The sequence below is a fragment of the Eriocheir sinensis genome, chromosome 15, assembly GCF_024679095.1.
Source record: "Eriocheir sinensis breed Jianghai 21 chromosome 15, ASM2467909v1, whole genome shotgun sequence".
Lineage (NCBI taxonomy): Eukaryota > Metazoa > Arthropoda > Malacostraca > Decapoda > Varunidae > Eriocheir > Eriocheir sinensis.
Genome location: NC_066523.1, coordinates 7,275,301 through 7,298,133, shown reverse-complemented (window position 1 = coordinate 7,298,133; position 22,833 = coordinate 7,275,301). Strand labels below are relative to the sequence as shown.

At 41.6% G+C, this 22,833-nt stretch overlaps 3 protein-coding genes and 1 long non-coding RNA gene across 7 annotated transcripts in view; 3 read left to right on the top strand and 1 right to left on the bottom strand.

Annotated features, from left to right (window-relative positions):
• Positions 1-7,061, top strand: part of LOC126998868 (E3 ubiquitin-protein ligase Su(dx)-like) — a 33,042-nt gene extending 25,981 nt beyond the window's left edge. For 3 of the 4 annotated variants that reach the window (XM_050861050.1, XM_050861047.1, XM_050861048.1), the window contains exon 19: positions 1,088-7,061. In XM_050861050.1, the coding sequence (XP_050717007.1) occupies positions 1,088-1,260 (173 nt within the window). In that variant the 3' untranslated portion in view covers positions 1,261-7,061. The remainder of the gene's footprint in view (positions 1-1,087) is intronic. The other variant, XM_050861049.1, reaches the window with a different exon arrangement.
• Positions 7,062-9,633: 2,572 nt separating this feature from the next.
• LOC126998866 (uncharacterized) lies at positions 9,634-12,461 on the top strand. Its single transcript, XM_050861046.1, has 5 exons — positions 9,634-10,326; positions 10,442-10,558; positions 10,802-10,981; positions 11,669-11,778; positions 11,892-12,461. The coding sequence occupies exons 2-5, from the start codon at positions 10,442-10,444 to the stop codon at positions 12,079-12,081; spliced, it is 597 nt and encodes a 198-aa protein (XP_050717003.1). The 5' UTR covers positions 9,634-10,326; the 3' UTR covers positions 12,082-12,461.
• Positions 10,463-22,833, bottom strand: part of LOC126998867 (uncharacterized) — a 26,025-nt gene continuing 13,654 nt past the window's right edge. The window contains exons 2-3 of the long non-coding RNA XR_007753045.1: positions 10,791-10,945; positions 10,463-10,600 (exon numbers count right to left, since the gene is read on the bottom strand). This is a non-coding gene — a long non-coding RNA (uncharacterized LOC126998867). The remainder of the gene's footprint in view (positions 10,601-10,790; positions 10,946-22,833) is intronic.
• On the top strand, positions 13,304-16,381 carry LOC126998862 (uncharacterized PE-PGRS family protein PE_PGRS20-like). Its single transcript, XM_050861041.1, has 5 exons — positions 13,304-13,804; positions 14,069-14,335; positions 15,315-15,644; positions 15,858-15,967; positions 16,080-16,381. Exons 2-5 carry the CDS (start codon positions 14,069-14,071, stop codon positions 16,246-16,248), a joined length of 876 nt encoding a protein of 291 aa, XP_050716998.1. The 5' UTR covers positions 13,304-13,804; the 3' UTR covers positions 16,249-16,381.

Here is a 22,833-nt window from a genome sequence, read left to right as displayed (position 1 = left end):
ACTATTACAAAGAATTGTGTTATTGAAGCAATGTTTATTGAAACAACAGTTTTTTTAATTTAAGTGAAGGTATATTTTAAAGTTAGATGCAATAACGTGGTCGTTGGTGGAAAGGTCTCTTACTCTTCCCACCCCTTTAATGCTGCCATCTTTGGATCACAGCGTGGGGAGGGGAAGTGACCTGACCCCCACTATGTGACCCGTTGGATAGGGGTTCACCCATCCCTCCCCACCCTGCCCTCTCTGGTTTACCCATTCAGAGATATGTACTGACTTTCTTTACTTCAATTCCTCTTTCAAATCACTCAAGATGGGGCAGTGTCCACCAGAGCTGCTCTGTCTGGTAAAACACACCTGCCAGTTCTGTTTACATGAAGATTATGTCAGTGTGATTATCTGAGTCTTACTACTTATTACATGTTATTGGGGAGATCCCACTGTATGTCTAGACTGGGTACAGCTATTTATGTGTACAGTATGCTTGGGGATAGACAAGATGGGGGAGGTGGAAGGATTGAAATAACTGGGAATGTTGTAAATATGAGAACATGGAGGAAGCAGTGAAGAAGTCAGTAAAGGGCAGGCAGACCACAGGATCCATCAAAGGTAAGCATAGAGATAATGAGAGAATTAAGAAATGGCATAGTTGTGCCAGCCTTGCCCTGTGCCTCAAAAACATATTCATGGTTTGAGTTTCAGCAGGCAAGGATATGTGTAGCAGAAATGAGTTACCTGAGAAGAGCATATGTGGTTCATTAAGGTGGGAGGGTTTGAGTAATGAAGAGGTGTAGAATGTGCAGTGGTGGGGATGAGTTAGACAAAATTCTTAGAGACGATTTGAACATACTAAGAAATGTGAACTGGTTAGGTGAATCAATAGGATTGAGGAATACATGAAGGTAGGTGGAAGGGGGCAAATGTTGCAAGAAGGGAGTGAATAAACAGGAGAACTGTAAACTCTTCCATTATGGCCAACCCCTCAAAGGAATTTCAGGAAAACCTGGATGCTTAGGAAATATCTGGAGCTGTGTTTTTCTCTGTGGTATCGAACAGTTTTTTAATGCACTTTACTCTTCATACCTTGCAGGAAGCAATGGACCTCAGAAGTTCTGCATTGAGAAGGTAGGAAAGGAAACTTGGTTACCTCGCTCTCACACATGCTTCAATCGTCTTGACTTGCCCCCATACAAGTCATATGAGCAGTTGGTGGAGAAGCTCACGTTTGCCATAGAGGAGACAGAAGGTTTTGGCCAGGAGTAGTGGGCGTCATATCTGTGAGTGTGGACTTATGAAATGGGTGTAAATGTGTATGTGCATTGGGTAGATAATATTATTGAGTATTTGAAAATATGCTTTGCATATATGCTAAATATTCTTATTGGCTACAGTGAGGATCTGTCACAACGTAATGTTATATCATTACCTGACCATACCCGGGTTGTGTTGTATCAGCTAGCATGAATGCCAGGCTGGTTCCTGTTGAGAAAAGAAGAAATTTGTGATTACTTTGTCATATTTTCTGTTATTATATTTTCTTGGCAAAGGCATTATTGTATGGACTGATATTGTTATTTTGTACCTTATCCAAAGAATATGTTAATGGCTCATGGGAGAGTGTTTTGACAGTTGTATTATACCATGTATAAAGAAAGATTTAGACCTGTATGCTTGGCTGCTTTTGTCTTAGACCTGATTCACAAAAAATAGAAGGGCATGTTTTTATCATGTTTGTTTTCTACCACAACAGCAACAACTTAGATGCAGAAGCAGCACTCACACTGGGAGAGTGAAGGAGTTGGCTGGTTTGACTGTATTGTCTTTGTATTTTCAGCTGCAGGTGTGGTGACCAAGCCTTCCTGAACCTGTCCCATGTTGCTGCTATTTTATTGCAATGTTATTATTGTAGATCAATTTGACTGAGTGATGATATGCTTATTGTAATGATGACTATGCTGAAGAAAGTTATTTTATACATGATTGATGGAGAGTTTATAAAGCAAGTTTCCCTAGAGTTATCCAAGGAGGTCTCACATTTCCTCCCCATCAGTCTTCCCAATTTCCCTTGCAAACATTCTATATTTTAATACTTCACCTCATCACACTTCTTTTTAGGAATCCCCCATTGTTGTTTGGTTTACTACCTTCTATGGTGGACAGTGATACTTGTTGTTTGTGATAACTTATGATTCATGAATAGGGTTTCATTGCAGTTTCAGTTGCATTGATATTGTATATTAGATCATATTAAGAAAACCAACGAGCCTGTGAATATTTTGTGCATAAGATCCCAAACAAAAATCTGCATTATGTGGACTGAGTTTGGTGTAACATGAAAAAGATGGAAATATGGAAAATATAACCTATTTTGAGCTGCCTTTACAAATCTGGTTTAAGTTTCACAAAATATGTTTGGATTTAGCAATATTCACAGGGTTTGTATGTAAATGTATAATATCTGAATGCCCCAGGTGTGCATTGCTAAGGTATTGGGTGTATATATATGACAATATGCAGTATGGAGATGTGAAATTAAGTTGATGACAGGAAAAGAAATGAGTAAATCCTCCTGAGTGTGTGTGTGTGTGTGTGTGTGTGTGCTCCTTCACACAGTGCATGCATGTGCAGTGTGGTGACTGGTGACTGATAGCTATTGTTTGTCTCAGTGTGGTTGGCCATCCATTTATATGATGCTTTTTCCTTCACCAGTCATGATGCATATTCAGTATTTTCGTTCACATGGAATGGGGAAGTAGACAAGTGAGGGGTGGGGATCAGCCGTCTTTCTGCACCTGAAAATTAAGAGTACAGAATTAATTCTATGAACTTGATCATAATAAAACTGCACTAAATTTGTTTGTCATAACAAAAGATGATAAGACAAGATATCAGTAACAGAAAAAAACTGTTCTTTTTTAGCTATTGAGTGTGATATTTCTCTCAAACACATAAAGGAAGTCCTGATATATTTTTCCAAGTGACCAGGTAGGTTTTGAAAAAGTGCACACTTCCAGACTACTTACTGTTCTGTCTACATACAGCAATATACTGTAGGCCCCAAGATTCCATATCCTCAGTTTCCTGAATTTCAGGTTTTCCATTAAAAATTTGAATAATTGAAAGGACATTTGACCATTTTGACTGTTCCATAAAAAAAAAAATTAATAGGGAACCAGTCCTTAGCTGGTGGTGGGCACTCGATAACTTGACCCAGACTTTGATAATGATACTTCGCTAACCTTTTTCGATTACTGTGACTTTGATAACGATTACTGGATAACTTTCAATAACCAAATCGGTGACTTCAATAACGCGATAACGATAACTAATGGTTTCTACAAACATAACAAAAAAATTTAAATAGTGCTCATATTTGCTTCTAAATAATATTTTAACCCATTCTTTCATAAACTACCATTATTACTTAGTTGTTTACCCAAAACAGGAAGTCTTAAACAGTAAAAAACTTGTTTTTAATATATATATATATATATATATATATATATATATATATATATATATATATATATATATATATATATATATATATATATATATATATATATATATATATATATATATATCATTGTCAATAACGATTTTGATAATCATTATTGATAAAAGTTATCGAAATGCCCACCACTGTCTTTAGCTAATCTCAGTGTCCTGTATTGCAGGAGTCATGTTGCTCTTAGTCACTTCTGACAACATACAGTGGAATACAAACAAGTATTCTTATTTACCATGTTTCAAGGATAAAGTGCTTTGTGAAAAGCTATGAAATTACTGGATGGAAGCACTCTGATGATATTTCAGATTTTTGGCTAATTCAGATAAGGTCTCCCAGATAAGTCTGATTTATGGAGGGTTTACTGTACCCCCTAAAAATTAGGTGACCATCTACATCTGATAAGATCTCGTTCAAAGTTTATTCTAGAAATCAATGATTACCTCCGATACATTGGCAGTGATAGATATAAATTGTTGACACATAGATAGGTGCCATACTGTTAGGCTTCCTGCCAAGACAAGACTGGGTACTGAAGCAAAACCTGGCCAGTAAACAAACTGTTGACCATACTTGAAAGTTCTCTAGGTGGCTGAGGGTGACACTGTATGTGGAATGGGGTCTATTGTCAGTAAGTGAATTAACTCAGGAAGTTCTTGCAATCATACTTAGTATGTGAGATAAGAGTTTATAAGCTCTCTGTGAATGCCTTCTTAAGACAAACATGATTGAGTGTAGATGTAATGTCAGTGTTTTAAAATCAAGGTTGTGGAGACAGGACTTCAGACAGACCTCACAACCGTGCTTATAACTCAATCAAACTAGGAACTAGAGAAATAATCTGTCAGAGAAGTGTCACTAGTTACAAACTAACATCTGTCTTTCTCAAGCAGAGACCCTGTCCCTTAAGTCACTCCCTGATAATGTGATCAAGCTTGCTGTGTGTTGAATGAGAGAGAAGCATTGTTACATCCCAGCAACTGCCTCAAACCTTTTGGGTTTATTGCACTTCACACTTCATGATAATTTTTTGTCCCATTAAATATAAAGAAATCAGCTAGCTACTTTTATGACTTGATTACCATCCATAAAAAAATGTGACTTCTTTGTTGAAGAGGCTGCCATAGAGCTTCTAAGAAAGAAGTGCAGGTGTTTGTATCATTTGTGAATATAAATTTGCTCTTTATTTTGTCATGGCATAAAAAATGGCTCATGAACAACCTGCCTGTGATTTTGTTGTAAATCACAGAAAAGATAAAAAGGGGCATTGTGGGGCTGCTTAAAGGCTTCTTTGTGTGGGTGAGTGAGGGAGCTGCAAGGAGATTCTTGTAGGGAACAAAAGTTTGGATGAAGTTATTCATAATCAAAATCTATATCTTAAAAAGTTTTATGGTGTCTGTGTGAAGGATATATGCATATTGATTTTTCACCAACAGCACATTTATTGTTTATATGGATCTTTTAATTACCGGTCTTAATTGTTCACCAGAATTTTAAGAAATATCAAGGCAATGCATACTAAGTAAATAGAAATTTGCTGTTATAATTCTGGAAATATTGATGTGGACCTCAAGTATGTCAAAGTAATTCACTTGCAGCTGTGGATGTGTTACTTTTTAAGAAAAATGTATGGACTTTCATGCAGTGACCAATGATAGGCAGCGCTCAGTGTTGTGAAATGTAAAGATATTATAAATTGGGTATAACTGTGTTGCGCTGGAAGTGCAGTATGTAAAGGTTTATTTTCTATATTCCTTGAACTATGATACATGAAGGATCTTTTATGCATCTGTAATTACCTATTATACCTTTGAAGGATTTTAAATGCTTTGTGATTAGATACATGTTTCCTTATATATTTTTATTAAACATTTCCTTTCATATTTCTGGCATCAAATCAGGATGATAAAGTTCCCCTTTATCCAACATTTCTTCATATTTTGTCCCTCATTTATTGCCTTATATAATCATCATGTTTTAGAAGGAAATTGTTAATATACTCTTTAGTTAGTGACCAGCCTAAAGAACCACCAGCTTCAACAAGCACATTGTATTACCCTGGATGAATGACTCACGAGACCACTCAGCACACCTGCTGGTTGCAGCTGCACTTGGCTGAACTTTAGTGATATGAACTTGGTTCCCAAGCCACTCTGTTGGCACTGGGTGGGAGCTGCTAGGAAATTACTTGTATTCTCAGCTATATTTGTGTTAAATGAAATTTTCATAAAATGTACTTAAGGATTTATATTCAACAAGTGATATAGTTGATAAGGCATAGAAGAATTTCAAGTTCAGCTAAAATAATTAGATTAGTTGTGGCACAGAATGGTAAAAGATACACTGTTAGCCACTGGGTTTGTATGTCTCATTGGTTCAGGTTTTCATATGTGTATGAAAGAACACATTTTGGTGGCCTTGAATCATTAGTATCCAGTGGTCTTATGTTACAAGTGAAGTGCATTTCTCAGCAGTAGATAACCTATACAGTTGAAACATTAAATACACGAACTATGATGCACAAAAGTTTTTTTGATGACACAAGGCTAGTGCTTGAAAAAGATATTGCGTCAAATTTTGGCTCCTTCATAGCAGGACACATGCATTATTGTCATCATGGTTACTGTACATCATGCTGCCGTTGTTTCCAGAACAGTCAAAATGTGCAAGTGTGCCTCATTCTCAGTCAAGTCAGGACAACACATTGCCTGTATATACTGTAATATACCCTCTACACATTTTTTTTAATACATTCATAACCAAGAATTTATGTATATACTGTGATAGCTAGGTAAGTCAGTGATGAGGCCGTTTGTTCCATGGAGGTATTAGCAAGAGTTTCTGGAGAAACCACAAAATATTTTGTAATAGTCTTGATTCTCTTGTTTCCATGTATATACATAAGTATGGTGGAAAATTCCAGTTGGTTCTCTGTTGGTTCTCTTCAGATTGTTGACCGGCCAAATTATCAACTAGAAGGATTATGGCAGAGGTAATATGAGATGTTCAGCTCTTCCTCACTCTTGACAAATGAAAGTTTAGCCTGGCTTCATTATATGTATTAGCCCTCTATCATATAATTATTTCACTCCTTATATTCTCCAGTTTGCTGCTCTATATGTTACACTTTGCTTTACTCTCTTCTCATCAATTTGGTTTGTATCCAGTTATCTTAGTCACTCCCTGTATGCTTATTTGTTTTGGGTCTAATTTCACAAGTATGAGGAATCACTGTCCTGTCTCTTGTGATTGGCGCCAAGACTTTACAACACACTAGCGAGCATAGACTCTGCAATCTTGTGTATCTTCCTAATATCTGTTCCTTGTGGCTTCATGTGGCTGTTTAGTTCAGGCACTTCAATGAATTGTTGTGTAATGGCAGTTACAAGAACAGCTGCATTATGTGTCAGAGTAAAGTATTTAAAAATAATTATATATTTGATTATAAACTGCATTCAGTATTGTTTGCAGTAGTAATTCTTATTTTCCATGATAAATACTATTGCTGTGTATATATATACTGTCTGGATATGTAAATAAAGTGTAATCCACAAAATAGCTGTCTGAAAATGACCTTTTGCAAAGCTTTCATTGTTTGAGAATGCTCATGTATATTCACTGAAGCATTCATGCATGAGCCCCTACAAATGGAAACCAGGAAAGAAGCCATAATGATTCAGATAAGTTGATTTTCTATTCATGAACAATATTTGTACTATATCAAACTTAGCTGTTGTGAATGTTACCTTCATTCATTCCCTTGCCAAGCAATGAAGGAGAACCAGACTTTACAGGGGAAAGAATGCCAGTGGGAACACACACACACACACACACACACACACACAGGCATTGGCACGCACGCACACGCACGCACTCAGGCACCCCCCCCTCCCACACACAGTCCGCTTCGGCAGCTCAGTGGTAGAGCTCTGCGCTGCTAGACTTAACGGTCTGGCAAGCGGAGGTTCGAGCCCTGCCAGTGCTCAGGCCTGGGATTTTTCCACTGACAGAGGAGCGGTTACTCCATCCCTTTAATTAAGCAAAGGGGATCGTGTGTATGGTGTGTGAAGGTCCCGGCAGTACCCAGAGATCGGCTATAATGAGCTTGCTCAGGTCGGGAGGGTATTTGCTGGTGATGACGAGGCCGGCTCGTGATCAGGCCGTGGGTGAATTACACACACACACACACACACACACCCACGCGCACACCCACACACGAACACACCACTCCGTTAGCTAAGTCGGTTAAAGCGCTGCTCTGACAGACATCGCGGCATGGCAGGCAGAGGTTCGAGCCCCGCTCAGGCCGGGTTTTTTCCGCTGACTAGGAGTGGTTACTGTCCCCCCTTGAGCAAGGGGGATGGGGTGTGTGGAGTGAGAGGTCCTGGCAGATCGACTAATGAGCCTTGCTCTAATCGGGAGGGTATACTTGTTGGCTCGTGATCAGGCCGTGGTGGAATATACACACACTCACACACAAAGTTCTTGGAAATGGTTAAGAAGGATATTATGAGGTTGTTACTGAATCGTTTGGTGGGAAATGAGAACGTTACAAAAGCGAGGGAGGAGGACTGGGAGTGTCTCTCTAGGATAAATTCACCTGAAAACACATTAGCAAGATTGTGAGATATAAGTTGTTGTAAATAAGTTGTGTCAAGTTGGTGCTCTTAGCATTTTATTTAAAGTTTTTAAGAATAATCGGCATCTCTTACACAATGCTTTGCCTGATCCCGGATCACGAAGTTTGCCCTTAGTCAAAACGATCTTGCTTCTAATTAATCCTATGATTTTTTGTATACGACACAATTCTCACGATGTTTCCTTCCGTCTTTGACAAGTTTATGGAATCAGTTATCCAATGAGATTGTCCTTCTGCAGACATTTCTACATTTAAGTCTCGTGTGAATGTCTTTTTGAAACAGTAATTTTATTTTTCCTCCTCTTGGCTTTGACTGGCTAGTTTCTTAACTATTCGTTGCCTTTGCTTCTCTCCAGTACCTTTTGGTATTTTGAGTGGTTCAATTTGTTGTATCTGCACCCTGAAGGGAGGCTTTGGTAGCTTATAATAATAACAATAATGATAATAATAATAATAATAATAATAATAATAATAATAATAATAATAATAATAATAATAATAATAATAATAATAATAATAATAATAATAATAATAATTATGTATACAGAATATTTGTTACACAATTTCAAATACTACGTATAGATAGCATATGAGGGAGAGAGTGATGTGTTGGGGGTGATACAGCAGTGGTCTGAAGAGGCTCGGGCCCCACCCAAACTGACTTCTGTGTCGAACTGTATAACATACAAGGAAATAATGGAAAAGTTGGGATTGTCGTTCCTAAAAAAAAAAAATATATATATATATATATATATATATATATATATATATATATATATATATATATATATATATATATATATATATATATATATATATATATATATATATATATATATATATATATAGAGAGAGAGAGAGAGAGAGAGAGAGAGAGAGAGAGAGAGAGAGAGAGAGAGAGAGAGAGAGAGAGAGAGAGAGAGACAGAGAGAGAGAGAGAGAGAGAGAGAGAGAGACAGAGACAGAGAGAGAGAGAGAGAGAGAGAGAGAGAGAGAGAGAGAGAGAGAGAGAGAGAGAGAGAGAGAGAGAGAGAGAGAGAGAGAGAGAGAGAGAGAGAGAGAGAGAGAGAGAGAGAGAGAGAAGAATAAATAAGAGAGAGAGAGAGAGAGAGAGAGAGAGAGAGAGAGAGAGAGAGAGCGAGAAAGAGAGGAGAGAGAGGAAAGAGAGAGAGGAGAGAGAGAGAGAAGAGAGAGAGAGAGAGAGAGAGAGAGAGAGAGAGAGAGAGAGAGAGAGAGAGAGAGAGAGAGAGAGAGAGAGAGAGAGAGAGAGAGAGAGAGAGAGAGAGAGACTAATTAGAGAGAGAGTGAGAGAGAGAGAGAGAGATTTAAAGATTAGTTGTAATTAATTAATATCAGACTCACAAGAGAGAGAGAGAGAGAGAGAGGGAGAAGTTGAGAGAGAGAGAGAGAGAGAGAGAGAGAGAGAGAGAGAGAGAGAGAGAGAGAGAGAGAGAGAGAGAGAGAGAGAGAGAGAGAGAATCACCAACTAGCCAACAATAGGTGTCCTATAGTCCCATAGACTTACATTGGCCTACTCCCAGCTGAAAGTTCAATATTCTTCGTCCTTATCATTGGGAAATTAAGAAAAATCAATGTGGATATACATCGTACTCAAGAAGAGAGCGTGACCACACTACTGAGTGCCACGAGTGCCATTATTTATCATTTGTTGTCTCCACCGGCGCCAGTGATATATGTTATCCCGCGGCTCCCAAAATCTCGGCTCTAAGATAAAAAATGGTCACATTAGAGGAGAGAGTACGCTGCGAGAGATTGGCCGCGGGGACCGAGAAGCCCCGTTCACCACCCCCGCAGCGTCCGCCTTCGCAGGGCTTTGCGTCGGGGCACTTAGAACCTTGGGATTTCCAGGTCATTGTCTTGCCTTTGTTCTCCGCAGAGAGGATGACTTGCCTCTCGCAGCGCCTCGGTGGGTACGACCCTGAACTTGGTTGGCATCGCAGCGGGACGGACACTTGTGCCGCGCGGTAGGAGCTAGCTAGCTAGGCTTTACGTAGAGCGTCGGGGTGCAAGTCAATGTTTAATGTTTGCTAACGCCTTAGGTGCCGCAAGACGCCCACGGGCACAGTGCGGCGGTCAACGTCCTACCGCCGATACATTCCACTCTTATAAAAGGCTGCGGCTTACACACCTTCCGCCATTTTGAGGAAGAAAGTTAGGCAAGGTAGGTGCTAACCTCTAAGCAGCAGGCTGAACAACAAAGTAATCTTAAATCCCCAGTAATCATGTAGTGAGGCACTGTACACTACTACGTGTTCATAACAGCGATACCATTCCAGATGCACTGGTTCGAGGTGGCAGTCGTGGCGGCGGTGGCGACGACGGTGGTGCAGCCCGAGCCTCACCACTACCACCACCACCACCGCCCGGGCATTGGCGCCCTGGCCTTTGTCGGGGTTAGTGCATGTCTTCTAGTCACGGACTTGTGGATGATGCATCTTAAAAAAAATAGTTAAAGCCTTTAAGGACATGGCAATAAATTTACAACAAATTACAATCATAAAATTGTTCGCAATAACTCGTAATACATATTGCAGTCTTCAAGGAAATGCTTGATGCATCTCGGTGGCGGGAAGGAAGGAAGGGAGAATTCGCAAAGGACAAAGTCAAACTTAGTCAGTCTTATACCTTACTGTTAGGGGTACCTGGCTGGCAGACGTAGCCACCACCACCACCACCACGGCGGCTGCGTCGGCTGCGGCTGCGGCGGGTGCGGCGGGTCCTGCGGCTGGTGCGGCGGCGGCTACTACGGCAGGCGGCGCCGCAGGAGTCTTGAGGATTTCCTAGGAGATGAGAGTATTATGGAGGCTTACGAAAAGGTTGGTGAAATATAATTTTAAATGTGTATGACTTGTTAAAGGGCAAAATATTAGGGAAGCTTGTATTCTTTATACTTTGATGGAGTTTAAAATCGCACTGATTATGTGCTAAAACTAAGATAGTAAGGATGCATAGCAATGCGTACGTAAACACAATAAAAATAGAGAATGCAGTGACGAGCCACCAAATGTATCGTTCCTTCACTGTGTTGTCATAATTATACTGGGTCAAGAGTTTATCGGTGCACTGCAGGCGAGAGGACTCGTATTGCAGCACTTCAGCAAGTTCGCTTTGCTTATGTTCTTAATAAGATAAAGCGTGACGAAAATTAAGGGCACAAGATGGAAACTGACGCGTGTATAATACAACTGGTGGTTAAAATACTAATAAGGGCAGTGCTGGTGGCTCGTCACTACATAATAAATCATTGTATCTTAAGGTGACCAACAATTTGAACTTAAAAATGATAAGTAAATGTTTTCAGAGAGCCGTTAGACTTACAAGTTAAAACTAAAAAGACTGGTTGCCACGCACACGGCGCGAACCAGTATGGTGGTCACCCTGAGCAGCACAATGTGAATAGGAGTGAAGCGAAACCACAATATATTACGGCATATCAGTGGCAAAACGAAACAAGGTTCTACTTAAACAGGCTCGATTAAGAACGATTTAACGCATTATTTTAGATCTCGTCCGAGGACAAGGACCAGTGTGGGCTGCGGCTGGTGTGCGAGCTGGCACAGAGCGACCCACGTGACCTGGCCAAGGACGAGGTGCAGATCCTCTTGCCGTACAGGTGAGGCTCCGCCGGTGCAGCGTCGCCCTGACACAACTTTTCCATCTGTTTTAGTAGATGAGCTGCCGCCGGGCTTGTGCCTGACTATGGACACCTGTAACATTTTCCCGCAGGGGCGCCGGGGAGAGTGACGGCAGCGTGTACGGCCAGTACGACGAGGCGGCGTGGCACGGGCAGAAGGGCCACGCGTGCCTCGAACACTACCCGCTGTGTGCCTTCACCGCCCAGCAGATCATGGACGAGTACAGGAAGTATTCGCAAGAACGAGACGACGACGGTGACACGGAAGAGAGCAGAGTCTAACCTTTGTGTTAGACAAATGCCAATCATTGGCGTACTATTGGGAAGAGGGGGAGGGTGGGGGGGGTCGGCGGTTCGCCCAAGGTGACAGCTATAGTTGGGTGAAGCACAGCCTTAGCATATTAAATTTCTTAATTACAATATTGTAAAGTCCTTAAGAATATGCATCAAAATGAGGCTGAATGTAAATGGTGCTGTGTTACTAAATTTTCATCAAACAAAATAAATTAGAATTCGTATATGACATTGATTGAGGGACAAACCGCAAACTGATTCGTGCCGACTTTTCAAACACCAGTCCTGTAAGTATACTGTAACAAAAATATTGTAAATTTTCATATGTGGGTGTGGGTCTGGTGTGTGAGTGTGTGTGTGTGTGTGTGTGTGTGGGAGGGGGGGGGGTTACATTAGTGTCAATTACTAATACCCACAATGTGCACCCTAATCAGTGTGTAAACATTTATAAAACCATCGAATATGATTATTGTCATAATAAGTTGCCTTTCTGTAGCTTATTTGTATACTGATGTAACTCTGGGAGGGAGGAAGTGTCAGTAGATAACAATGGCCCCCGCGAGTGCCAAGTGCTATGGGAACGCCTCTGATGATAAAATAAAACATCTACAAAACCTATATAAGTTTGAATGGCATAAACATAGTTCGTAAACGTAGTGACTTGTTAATCTCTCAACAACAATTTATATCTGTACATGGAATAGTGTGGAAATGTTTAGGGCACAGAAAGGTATCCCCTCAACTTCCACCTGCCCTGTGCCTGTTGCGCATCTGGGCGAGGCGGGAGGCCGGGCAGGTGGGCACGGCAGAGCGTCATAAAGCGTGCGCCGTACACGAGGATACTGGGCGGGTGTGGGTGGGGCCGTGGAAGGAGCCGCAACGGGAGGCAAGATGGGGCCGTTCAACCCTCTGCATCCTGGTGCTCACCAGGACTCGACTCTTAAGCCATTTCTTGCTTGCCGGGGTGAACAATGGCCTACTTATACCAAGAGGTCACTTTGACATGAGGCTGAAGGTCAGACGAAGTGGAAATACACTGCGGGGGGCTGGAAATAAAACCCCTAATTGCAGTCATGTGAAACGTTCACCAGTGAGATAAAATTTCTTCGTGGAATTGATTAAGTTTGGTTCTTTCATCGTGTATATTTATTGTATTTCAGCCATACACAACGACAAGCTTGCCTTAAGTACGAGAAAGGCTTCCTGACATTCAGTGAATTCTTCGCTTTAGCACAATACGAAAATAGTAAAGAGGACGTCAAAGCACAGCAGCATTTATGTGGGAGAAGCCCAAACTGCATAACTATTTCGGAGAATCGAAATTGTCTTCCGGGTGGAGGAAGATCCTGCACACAAACAGTGAACCGGTTGTGGCAGGGTTTTCTGGGGTCAACTTCGTGACACCGATCTCATTTTTCTCCTTCTCTAGGGTTAGGAAGCGATAAGAAGGCAGGTGACTTTGTGCGCTATTGTGTCGCGTCGTTGAGGCGATCCCGGACGCCACGCCCCGGCCCGGACAGGTTATCTCCCATATGGGAGCCGCCAACCGGGGAAAAAAGCAAGGGAAGTCCAGGCAAGCATGGGTAATCACCATATTCACTCACTGAGGACGTAACTGAGGCCACTGACGTCAGAATAACGTTCGTCTCCGCGTATATAAAGACTCCACACCTCAGCTTCGGCCACAAACATTCAGCCTCCGACAGCAAAGGTGAGAAACTTTGGTCTGCAGTGTACGGGAAAATCTATTAATAGAGTATATGTGCTGAAGCAACGGTCAAATCAATAACTTAATTTGTCACTAAAACTTTACCCTCTGCTCTGCAAGTACTCCCACAACACGACTCTGCCGTCGACATGAAGATAATTTTCCGTGACATCTTGCACGAGACTTCCCCTGTATCATCGTTTTCTGATAGACAGGCTTCGTATGTATATCAGTTATAGCACTGACCCATAAATCGAATAATTTCAGATGGTTCGACAGCTGGTGGAGGTGGTCGTCGTAGCAGTGTTGGCGGGGTGGGCTGCGGCGAAGCCCGGCTGTTACTCCTGCAGTTATTCAAGCCACTCAAGTCCTCCTGGTAAATCCGGCCACTCTGGTCACCCTGAAAAATTCGGCCACTCCGGCTCCTCTGGTCACCCCGGAAATTTCGGACACTCCGGCCATGCCAGTTTCGGTAATGTCGGCCGGCCAGGAGGGAACGGGTTCGGGTCTGCTGGAGCCCTCGCGCAGGCCGGAGTAAGTACTGTTTGTCTGACGGGATTTGACGGGTGCGCACGCCTATTTAGAGAGAAAGATTTCCTTCTTGCAGTTTTAACAATAAAATAAGAATAAATAAGTTGTCACCAATATCAGCAAAAGTATAAATACTCCATGTAATAAATTTTGATTCCTAGAAAATGGGAGGACAACCCGATACGAGACACTCATTTGTCGGATATTTACACGCTGATGATGTTGACATCTTAATTCAACTATTGCGAAAACATTGTTAAATTACGCTCTACCGATTAGGCCCCTTTCACACGAGCGGTTTTCTCCCTGCGGTTTTCGGGCGGGGTTTAGAAATCAATGGAGTTCAATGTTCAATGGGGCCCTTCACATGCTGGCCGCGCGGCTTAAACTCCCGCGCGGCAGTGATTTACCGGCCGCGTGCACTGCTAACCCGCGCGGCGCCAGGCGGTTCAGAATACTATAGAAGTCTATGGAGCCCTTCAGACGGGCGGTTTTTCCCCGAGCGGCAGACGTGGTTAACATGTGGCAGAGGTTCATTTTGCTCACAAGTTCTTCAAATGTGGATGATGACATAATGGAAATAATTGAAAAACTTTTCTTCATAAACTTTCAGGTCAGAATATAATGTACAGAATGCTCTTCGAAAGAGCCTAGGGCTGTTTACTGGGTGGGTCCACCATTTACGTAGTCGCTTCTTCTTTAACATCCTGTTCATTATATACACAGAGATCACTCTCTTCTTTACGTCCTCCATCTCGAACAAACAATCAAATAAGTCTCGACAAACTGACAAGTATTCTGTGCACTGTTGCAGACGAACCGAGCGGGAAAACTGCTCGTTTGACGACATGCCTTTTTAGACACCCGCCCGAGCAGCCATAGTACCGCGCGGGAGACAACCGCTCGTGTGAAGGGGGCCAAGTCAACAAATTTAAAGACGACCACTTAGTATTTAATTATAACAGTTTTAAACACTTTCCAGAGTTTCGCGTTTAGCAGCAGCAGCAGCTTCAGCAACGCTCAGAGCTACGCCAACAGCCACGCCAACAGCCACGCCCTCAGCTTCGCCAACAGCCACGCCCCGAACCAGGGTCTGAACCAAGGCCCGAGCCATGGCGGAAACAAAGGCGGAAGCGGGCGCGGCAGACATCAGGGAGGAAGGCCCAATATAGGTCATCCAACTGGGTGTCCTAATTGCGGCTGCGGTGGCTGTGGCGGCTCCTGCGGCTGGTGCGGCGGTAACTACGGCCGCAAGAAAAGGAGCATCGACGGCTTGATGAACAGCACCAACGTCCAGAGCCTGTATGACGCCGTGAGTACATCGTGTGCGCTGCTTGCTAGCGGTTCAAGAGACTTGCATGTATATACTGATAGAAATATGATCAAATTACCACATTTATGTTGATATGTGCTAAACATACCAACAGTCAAGATGATGTTGAACAATAGGTAACATTGCACCGAATGCGCCACATTGTCTTATTTTTGACGACGTGCGAGATGTTCTAACAAAACACCGCTTCAGATCTCGTCCGAGGACAAGGACCAGTGTGGGCTGCGGCTGGTGTGCGAGCTGGCGCAGCGCGACCCGCGGGACCTGGCCGAGGACGAGGTGCAGATCCTCCTGCCCTACAGGTGAGGCTACGCTGGTGCTGCGTCGCCCTGACACAACCTTTCCCTCTGTTTTAGCACCTAAGCTGCCGCTGGGCTTGTTCCTGACTTATATACACTCGTGACTTAACCGCAGGGGCGCCGGGGAGAGCGACGGCAGCATGTACGGCCAGTACGACGAGGCGGCGTGGCACGGGCAGGAGGGCCACGCGTGCCCTGAACACTACCCGCTGTGCGCCTTCACCGCCCAGCAGATCATGGACGAGTACAGGAAGGGCGTTGCTGCTTCAGCCAATGAAAACTGAAGACTTTTTGCTTTTTATTCCAAAATTTAACAAGAAACGCTCGCAAAAGTTCTTGTGATAATATTTTAGGTACAGTCTCTACCTCGGATCATGTTATTCCTTTTAGAGAATAAATTAATGCAAAGCACGCCCACTTACTTCTTTCACTTCAATGCCACCTCCCCAAAGCTGTGATGCATGTTAACACACTGAAGGTGGCGACGAGCCGAGATGGCCGGTGGGGAGAATATTAAGGCAAATAAGTGTAAACTTGTTAACGTGTTGTGAGTCATGTCTTCATCGGGTTATTGTTTGTCTGGACTTGGCATAAACAAGGCCAGTGTAAGCTGCCTCGTGTGTCGCAACTCAGTACATTTAATTCCGATCCTGCGCTCATTATGCCTTTCCTCTTGGTCACCAACAGGAACCAGCGGTGGAGGGAGCGAGGGGTTGGATGGGGAAAGAAGACTAATAAACACGTGAAGAGGGAATGAAAAAAAAAAAAAAGGTTGTGGCTTGTAAAGAGAAAATACGAAACGGAACACGGACGAAAAAACAACATATTTCAACTCCCTACATAAGAAGAAAGTCACGTAGTTGCCTCAGGTTTTGCGGCTTACGTCTCCGAGTTATCTTGAGTTATCTTGAGTAGCGGGCTTTTTTTTCACATTTGTTACCTTTTTTATGCCTTTGAACTGACTCCTCTGCTGTAAAAAAAAAAAAAAAAAAAAAACTCGCTACACACGTTTCCTCTCATCTGTCCCTTCCTTTCTTCCTTTCTCTCAGGTCTCAACCCTTTCTCTCCTCTTCTTCCCACTTACCATCTCCACTCGCTACACATAATTTTCCTCTCCTCTGTCCCTTCCTTTCTTCCTTTCCTCCCTCTCTCTCAGGTCTCATTCCTTTCTCTCCTCTTTTTCCTACTCACCATCTCCACATGTATAAAAAAAAAAATCTACCTTACAATCAGAGTTGCCAAATTATCGTACTCAAAACATCGCATTTATCAGTTTCAGGGCCCAAAACTTTCTTACCCACACGGATAACGAAATACCAGTCAAAGTTCTCGTTAAAAGCATTACATATTGGCGTTTGTTTGCGATAGCTGTGACCCAGAATCCGGAAATTACGATGTGCTGAGTGTCTGAATACGATAATTTGCTAACCCTGCTTAAAATGATAGCAAACTCCAGGAGACATAACTGTACCACGGGGGAAAAAAAACGTCTGCAATACTCTAATATATTATAAAAACCGTTCGGGAATCAAGAAACGGATAAAGAACGTGGTTATAGATGGCATAAGAGACCCCAGCGAACCCCGTCCAGCCCAGGACCAAGTAAACAGCCCCAAGTGACCCAAAGACCCCAGCGAACAAACAAACGAACAAACAAACAAAACGAACACGTGTCTCGATCTTGTACTCAAATGGCAAGCCTCCCCCCCCCCATCCAAGAGAGAGAGAGAGAGAGAGAGAGAGTAAACACCTACTAGTTCACTGTCAATAATGGTTCGAGAAAGTACGCAAGAAGGAGGAGGAGGTAAAGGAGGAGGAGGAGGGAGAAGAAGAGGAGGAGGAGGAGGAGGAGGAGGAGATAGAGGAGAAGGAAGAGAAGACTGACAGTTGACTAGGAGTAATAGTAGTATCAGTAGTAGTGGTAGCAGTAGAAGTAGTAGTAGTAGTAGTAATAGTAGTAGTAGTAGTAGTAGTAGTAGTAGTAGTAGTAGTAGTAGTAGTAGTAGGAGGAGGAGGAGGAAGAGGAGAATAAGGAGGAGGAGAAGTATAAGTAGAATGTGGAGGAATAATAGTAAGAGACGAAGAGTTAGAATACGGAAAATAGAAAGGAAAAGCAAAAGGAATGGGAAGAGATAAAGAAGGAGAAGGAGGAAGAGGTGAAAACGAGAGAGAGAAAGAAGGTGGGTTTAAACAGAGGAGGAGATAGGTTAGAAGGCACAGCGTCAGAGGGCAAGACAACACAGGGAATACCGCGAAGGAGGGAGGGAGGGCAAGCAACATCAGCTGGGCGGCCGACGGGCAGTATTGGCACGACCAACAAGGCATCGACAAGGGCAAGGGACGAAACACACACACCACACGCGACAAAAGTCCACTGAAACAGGAAAGAAACGAAAATGCAAGGTAATGCCGATAGACAACGAGAAAATGAAAGAAAAACTGATATGAGGTAATCTAGACTATTGTTATAATTTAAGTGAGGTAATATATAGGAAATAGGGTAATTATAAGAGGTGATGCAAGGTAATGCCGATCAAGGAGGAGAAAATCAAAGAAAAACTGATATATAAAGTAATTCAAACTATTGTTATGATTTAAGTCTAAGGAAATAGGAAATACTTGTAAAAAGTGATGCCGATGTCAAACGAGGTAATTCGTTGAAAAGAAACAAAAAGTAATGTAGTTAGGTATTTTTTTTTTAAACGAGGAAATGACGATTAAATACAAATACAAAATAATGCCAGCTAAATAATCAAGGGAAATTAGGATAAAATATGTCAATGCCGAATTCAAGCAATAAAACCAAGCAAGTAAGATGGAATAAAAATCAATATAAGTTAATGCTAATTTTGCAAGATGTGTCCAGAGGAATAAGAAAACTACAAATCAAGGCAAAGTTTAATCATCTATACACTCTTTTAATAGGGGCAGAGATTAGACGGGCTTTCTTCTCTTTATTTTTTGCCCTTGAGTTGCTTCCTTTACTGTAAAAACAAAACGGATGAGGGTAAAACAAAACTAAAAAAAAACAAAAAAACTCTGACGTCATACCGGTGGGTTAGGAAAGAGGGAATTAGGAGGAAAACAAACAAACAAAAACAAAACAGGCGCAGGGATGAGAGAGGGGAAAACACAGCAACCTTAAAAGCAGCCAAGACAAATGGTGTTCCTTTACCAGACCCATTTCACAGGCCGACGCTTAACGACTCTCATTTATCAGCGCGTAAACGGGGAGACAACGAACAGGAACCACTTTTGTTGTTCCTGTTCCGTTTCCTGTTGTTGTCTGCCTCTTCTTTTCACCCCACTCTTTTCTTTATCTTCTTTCCTCTCTATCATCTTTTCTTCGCTCTTCTCTTTCCTTTTCTTCTCTTCTCTTCTGTCGTATCCTCTTTTTTTCCTCTCCTCTTTTGTCTCTTCTCTTCTCTCCATTCTTTTCTTTTTCCTTTCTTATATTAATTTTTTCTCTATCCTCCTTTCTCTTCCCTCAGCTTTTCTTTCCTCTTCTCTTTCTTCCTCTTATCTTGCCTCCTATTTTCTTTTCTCTTTACTCAACGAATCTCCTCTCTTTTCCTCTCCTCTTTTCTTCTCTTTTCATTCCTTCTAATCTTCTTTTTTCTCTCATTTTCTCTTCTCTATTTCCTACTCCATTTTCTTCCTCTAATCTCTTCTTTCCTTATTTTTTTCCCTCTCTTCTCTTTTCCTTTTCTTCCTCTTCCTTTCCTTTCTCTTTCTTAACACTTCCCCTCTCACCAGCTTCCTTCTCTCTTCCCTTTCCTTCCCGTTCTTTCCTTATTTGATTCCTCCTTTTCTCCTCTCTCCCCTCTCTCCCTTGTCTCTTTCCTAGTCATACTCATTCTTAACTCCTCACCCCTCATCTCTCCCTTCCTCTCTTCCCTTTCCTTCCCCTCCACTCCCCCTCCCCTCTCTCTCCTTCCACCCCTTTCCCTCCTTCTACCTCCCACTCCCCGTCACTTCCTGGTCACTGAGGGTCACGGTTGGAGGTCAAGAGTCAACAGGAACACCACTGGGTCAGGATCAAGGGAATTACTTTTACTGCGGATGACCCTCTATACGCCAAGGCAGGTGGATTCAAGGCGGACGCAAGGTGGATTCTGAGGTGGATTCGAAATGGGTTTAATCACAGTAGATTCAAGGCGAGTTTACGATAAGTTCAAGATAGGTTCAAGGCGAGTTCTAAAGTGGATTCAAGGTGTGTTTCAAATAAGTTCAAAGTGGCTTCAAATTGGAGGATTCAAGGCGTCTTCTAAAGTAGACTCAAGGTGGGTTTATTATTATTTTTTTTTACAACAAAGGAGACAGTTCAAGGGCACAGAAAAAGGAAACAATAATAACAAAAAGCCCGCTACTCGCTGCTCCTACAAAATAGAATCAAAAGAGGTGGCCGAAAGAGAGGTCAATTATTATTAGGTTCAAAGTGGATTCAAAATGCGTTCAAGATGGATTCTTAGGTGGGTATTAAGTGGATTCTGCAGAGTATACAATTTCCAGCTTAAAAATACACCTTAACGATATAGATTTCGTTCGTAGTATTTTCTTTCTTTGTTCTTACTGTCTTTCCCCTCTTCTTTCTTTTCCCTAATTGCCCGCATATTTTTGCTTTTTATTTTTTCTCAATCCCGCTTCAGGTAACAACACGCTATGATGGTATGTAAAGTAACTGCATAAAATTATTGTAGAAAGTCTTGGTTATGAAAATCTCCGCGTAAAGGAAGATCTTTAAGCAAATGATTGATAGTAAAAAATGGAAAAGATGAGGAAAGGAACAGAGAAAACGTTAAAATAGGAAAACTATACGAGAGAGAAGAGAAAGATGAGGAAGACGACAAGAGGATAAGGAAAGGAAAGAAGGATGAGAGATAAAAGAATGAAGGAAAATAAAATAAAAATGGAGGAAAAGGAAAGGATGGAGGCACGGAAAAGGAAAAAGGAACAAGGACGCGGGAAGAAGGCAAAGAAGAAAGGAAAGAAGGAATAGGAACGAAAGGAGGATAAAGGGATAAAGGATAGAAAATAATGCATGAGAGAGAGAGAGAGAGAGAGAGAGAGAGAGAGAGAGAGAGAGAGAGAGAATGACACAGCACTTCAATCTTGGGTATGTAAACCAGAAGTAGGAAGGAGCCACGCGCCGCCCTCGCCCCCGCCAAGACGCCCAAGACCCTGCCACTGAGGCTTCGCGGGAAGTCATTCGTTCTTTCAGTTCATTCATCACTCATTCACTCGCTCACTCATTTATTCATTCATTTGATTTACTTATTCATTCATAGATATTCCATTTATTCCCTCATTCATTCACTTCATTATTTTTTCTTATTCATTCATTTCATTTACTTATTCATTCATAGATATTCCATTTATTCCCTCATTCATTCACTTCATTATTTTTTCTTATTCATTCATTCATTCATTCATTTACTTATTCATTCATAGATATTCCATATATTCCCTCATTCATTCACTTCATCATTTTTTCTTATTCATTCATTTCATTTACGATTCATAGATTCTTTCATTTATTCCTTCCTTCATTCATTCACTTCATTATTTTTTCTTATTCATTCATTTCATTTACTTATTCATTCATAGATTCTTTCATTTATTCCTTCCTTCATTCATTCACTTCATTATTTTTTCTTATTCATTCATTCATTCATTTACTTATTCATTCATAGATATTCCATTTATTCCCTCATTCATTCATTCATTCGTTTATTCAATCATTCATTCACTCATTCATAAATTCTTCCATTTATATCTTCCATTCTTCATCTATATATTCATTATACGACTTATTCATTCATTCATTCATTTATTCATTCATTCATTCATTCATTCACTCGCCTAATCATTCATTTTTTTTCTAAACTTGCTACACTTCCAGAAGAAAATGATAAGGGGTAATGCTACGGATATGAGCATCGAGGCCACGCGCAGCTATAGCGTTTTCTTCCTTAATAAAGAAAAAAAAATGGTAGAGCTGCAATGCCCCCTTGAACACATAACCCAACATTCGATCAGTCAAATTATTTTTCACGAGGGTTCCTATACGTTTCACCTTATCCTTATCATTTTCTCGCTAACTTTAACTCTCTCTTTTCATTAAATTTCTGAACATAATCACACTATAGGGACCCTCGTGAGCTCGTTGATAAAAGATAATCCTGCCTCTTACTGATATCAAGATAGAGGAATTTATCGCATGTGCCCGCTCGCTAAACGTTTCTCTCCTTATATGAAACTAATATCGAAAACCACGTGACTTCTGTGCTATTTCTTATGAACACTACGGCTCATATTCTCAAACGCTTTCGGCCTATTCATATCTCAATGCTTTCGGCTCTCACAACAAGTATTTCCAAAGGTCGCAACTTCGCAAGGGAGATTAGTTGAGGTCTCATGAGTGTTTTCACGTTCATGGTGTAGAAGCCTTGTCAAACCGTCACTAGATTCATAAAACAACCCATGTGTAAAGCCCGAAATGTTTGAGCATATGGGTCTATTAGCTACAGAAACCTAACATACTTTTCACTTCTCCTTCACCAGTGTTTCTCTCTCCATATAACACGCCAGGCAAACCCATGGACTTTCATACATACTTATACATAGATCACCTGCACCAATCCCATCAGTGGCGCGCATGGCAACTGTGATAATAATAAAATCCTGCTTCTTGTGAATGTTGAGATACGTAGACTTATAACTTCTTCGCTAAATGCTTCTCTATCATCAAAAAAATAAATCCTTTGTACACAGAATCAGTCATTTCATCTCTCCTTTGCTAAACGTTCCTCTGCCTAACACTCCTCTTTGCTTTTTACGAATACTAAGTGAGAATGAGACGTAGCTAT

What these genes read in the sequence shown, in the direction of transcription:
- LOC126998866 (XM_050861046.1), top strand. Translation starts at nt 10,442, where the DNA reads ATGCACTGGTTCGAGGTGGCAGTCGTGGCGGCGGTGGCGACGACGGTG. An exon ending in GCGCCCTGGCCTTTGTCGGG is followed by an intron (nt 10,559 to 10,801) that starts GTTAGTGCATGT and finishes CCTTACTGTTAG; the next exon opens with GGGTACCTGGCTGGCAGACG. An exon ending in CAGATCCTCTTGCCGTACAG is followed by an intron (nt 11,779 to 11,891) that starts GTGAGGCTCCGC and finishes ATTTTCCCGCAG; the next exon opens with GGGCGCCGGGGAGAGTGACG.
- LOC126998862 (XM_050861041.1), top strand. Translation starts at nt 14,069, where the DNA reads ATGGTTCGACAGCTGGTGGAGGTGGTCGTCGTAGCAGTGTTGGCGGGG. An exon ending in TCCAGAGCCTGTATGACGCC is followed by an intron (nt 15,645 to 15,857) that starts GTGAGTACATCG and finishes ACACCGCTTCAG; the next exon opens with ATCTCGTCCGAGGACAAGGA. An exon ending in CAGATCCTCCTGCCCTACAG is followed by an intron (nt 15,968 to 16,079) that starts GTGAGGCTACGC and finishes ACTTAACCGCAG; the next exon opens with GGGCGCCGGGGAGAGCGACG.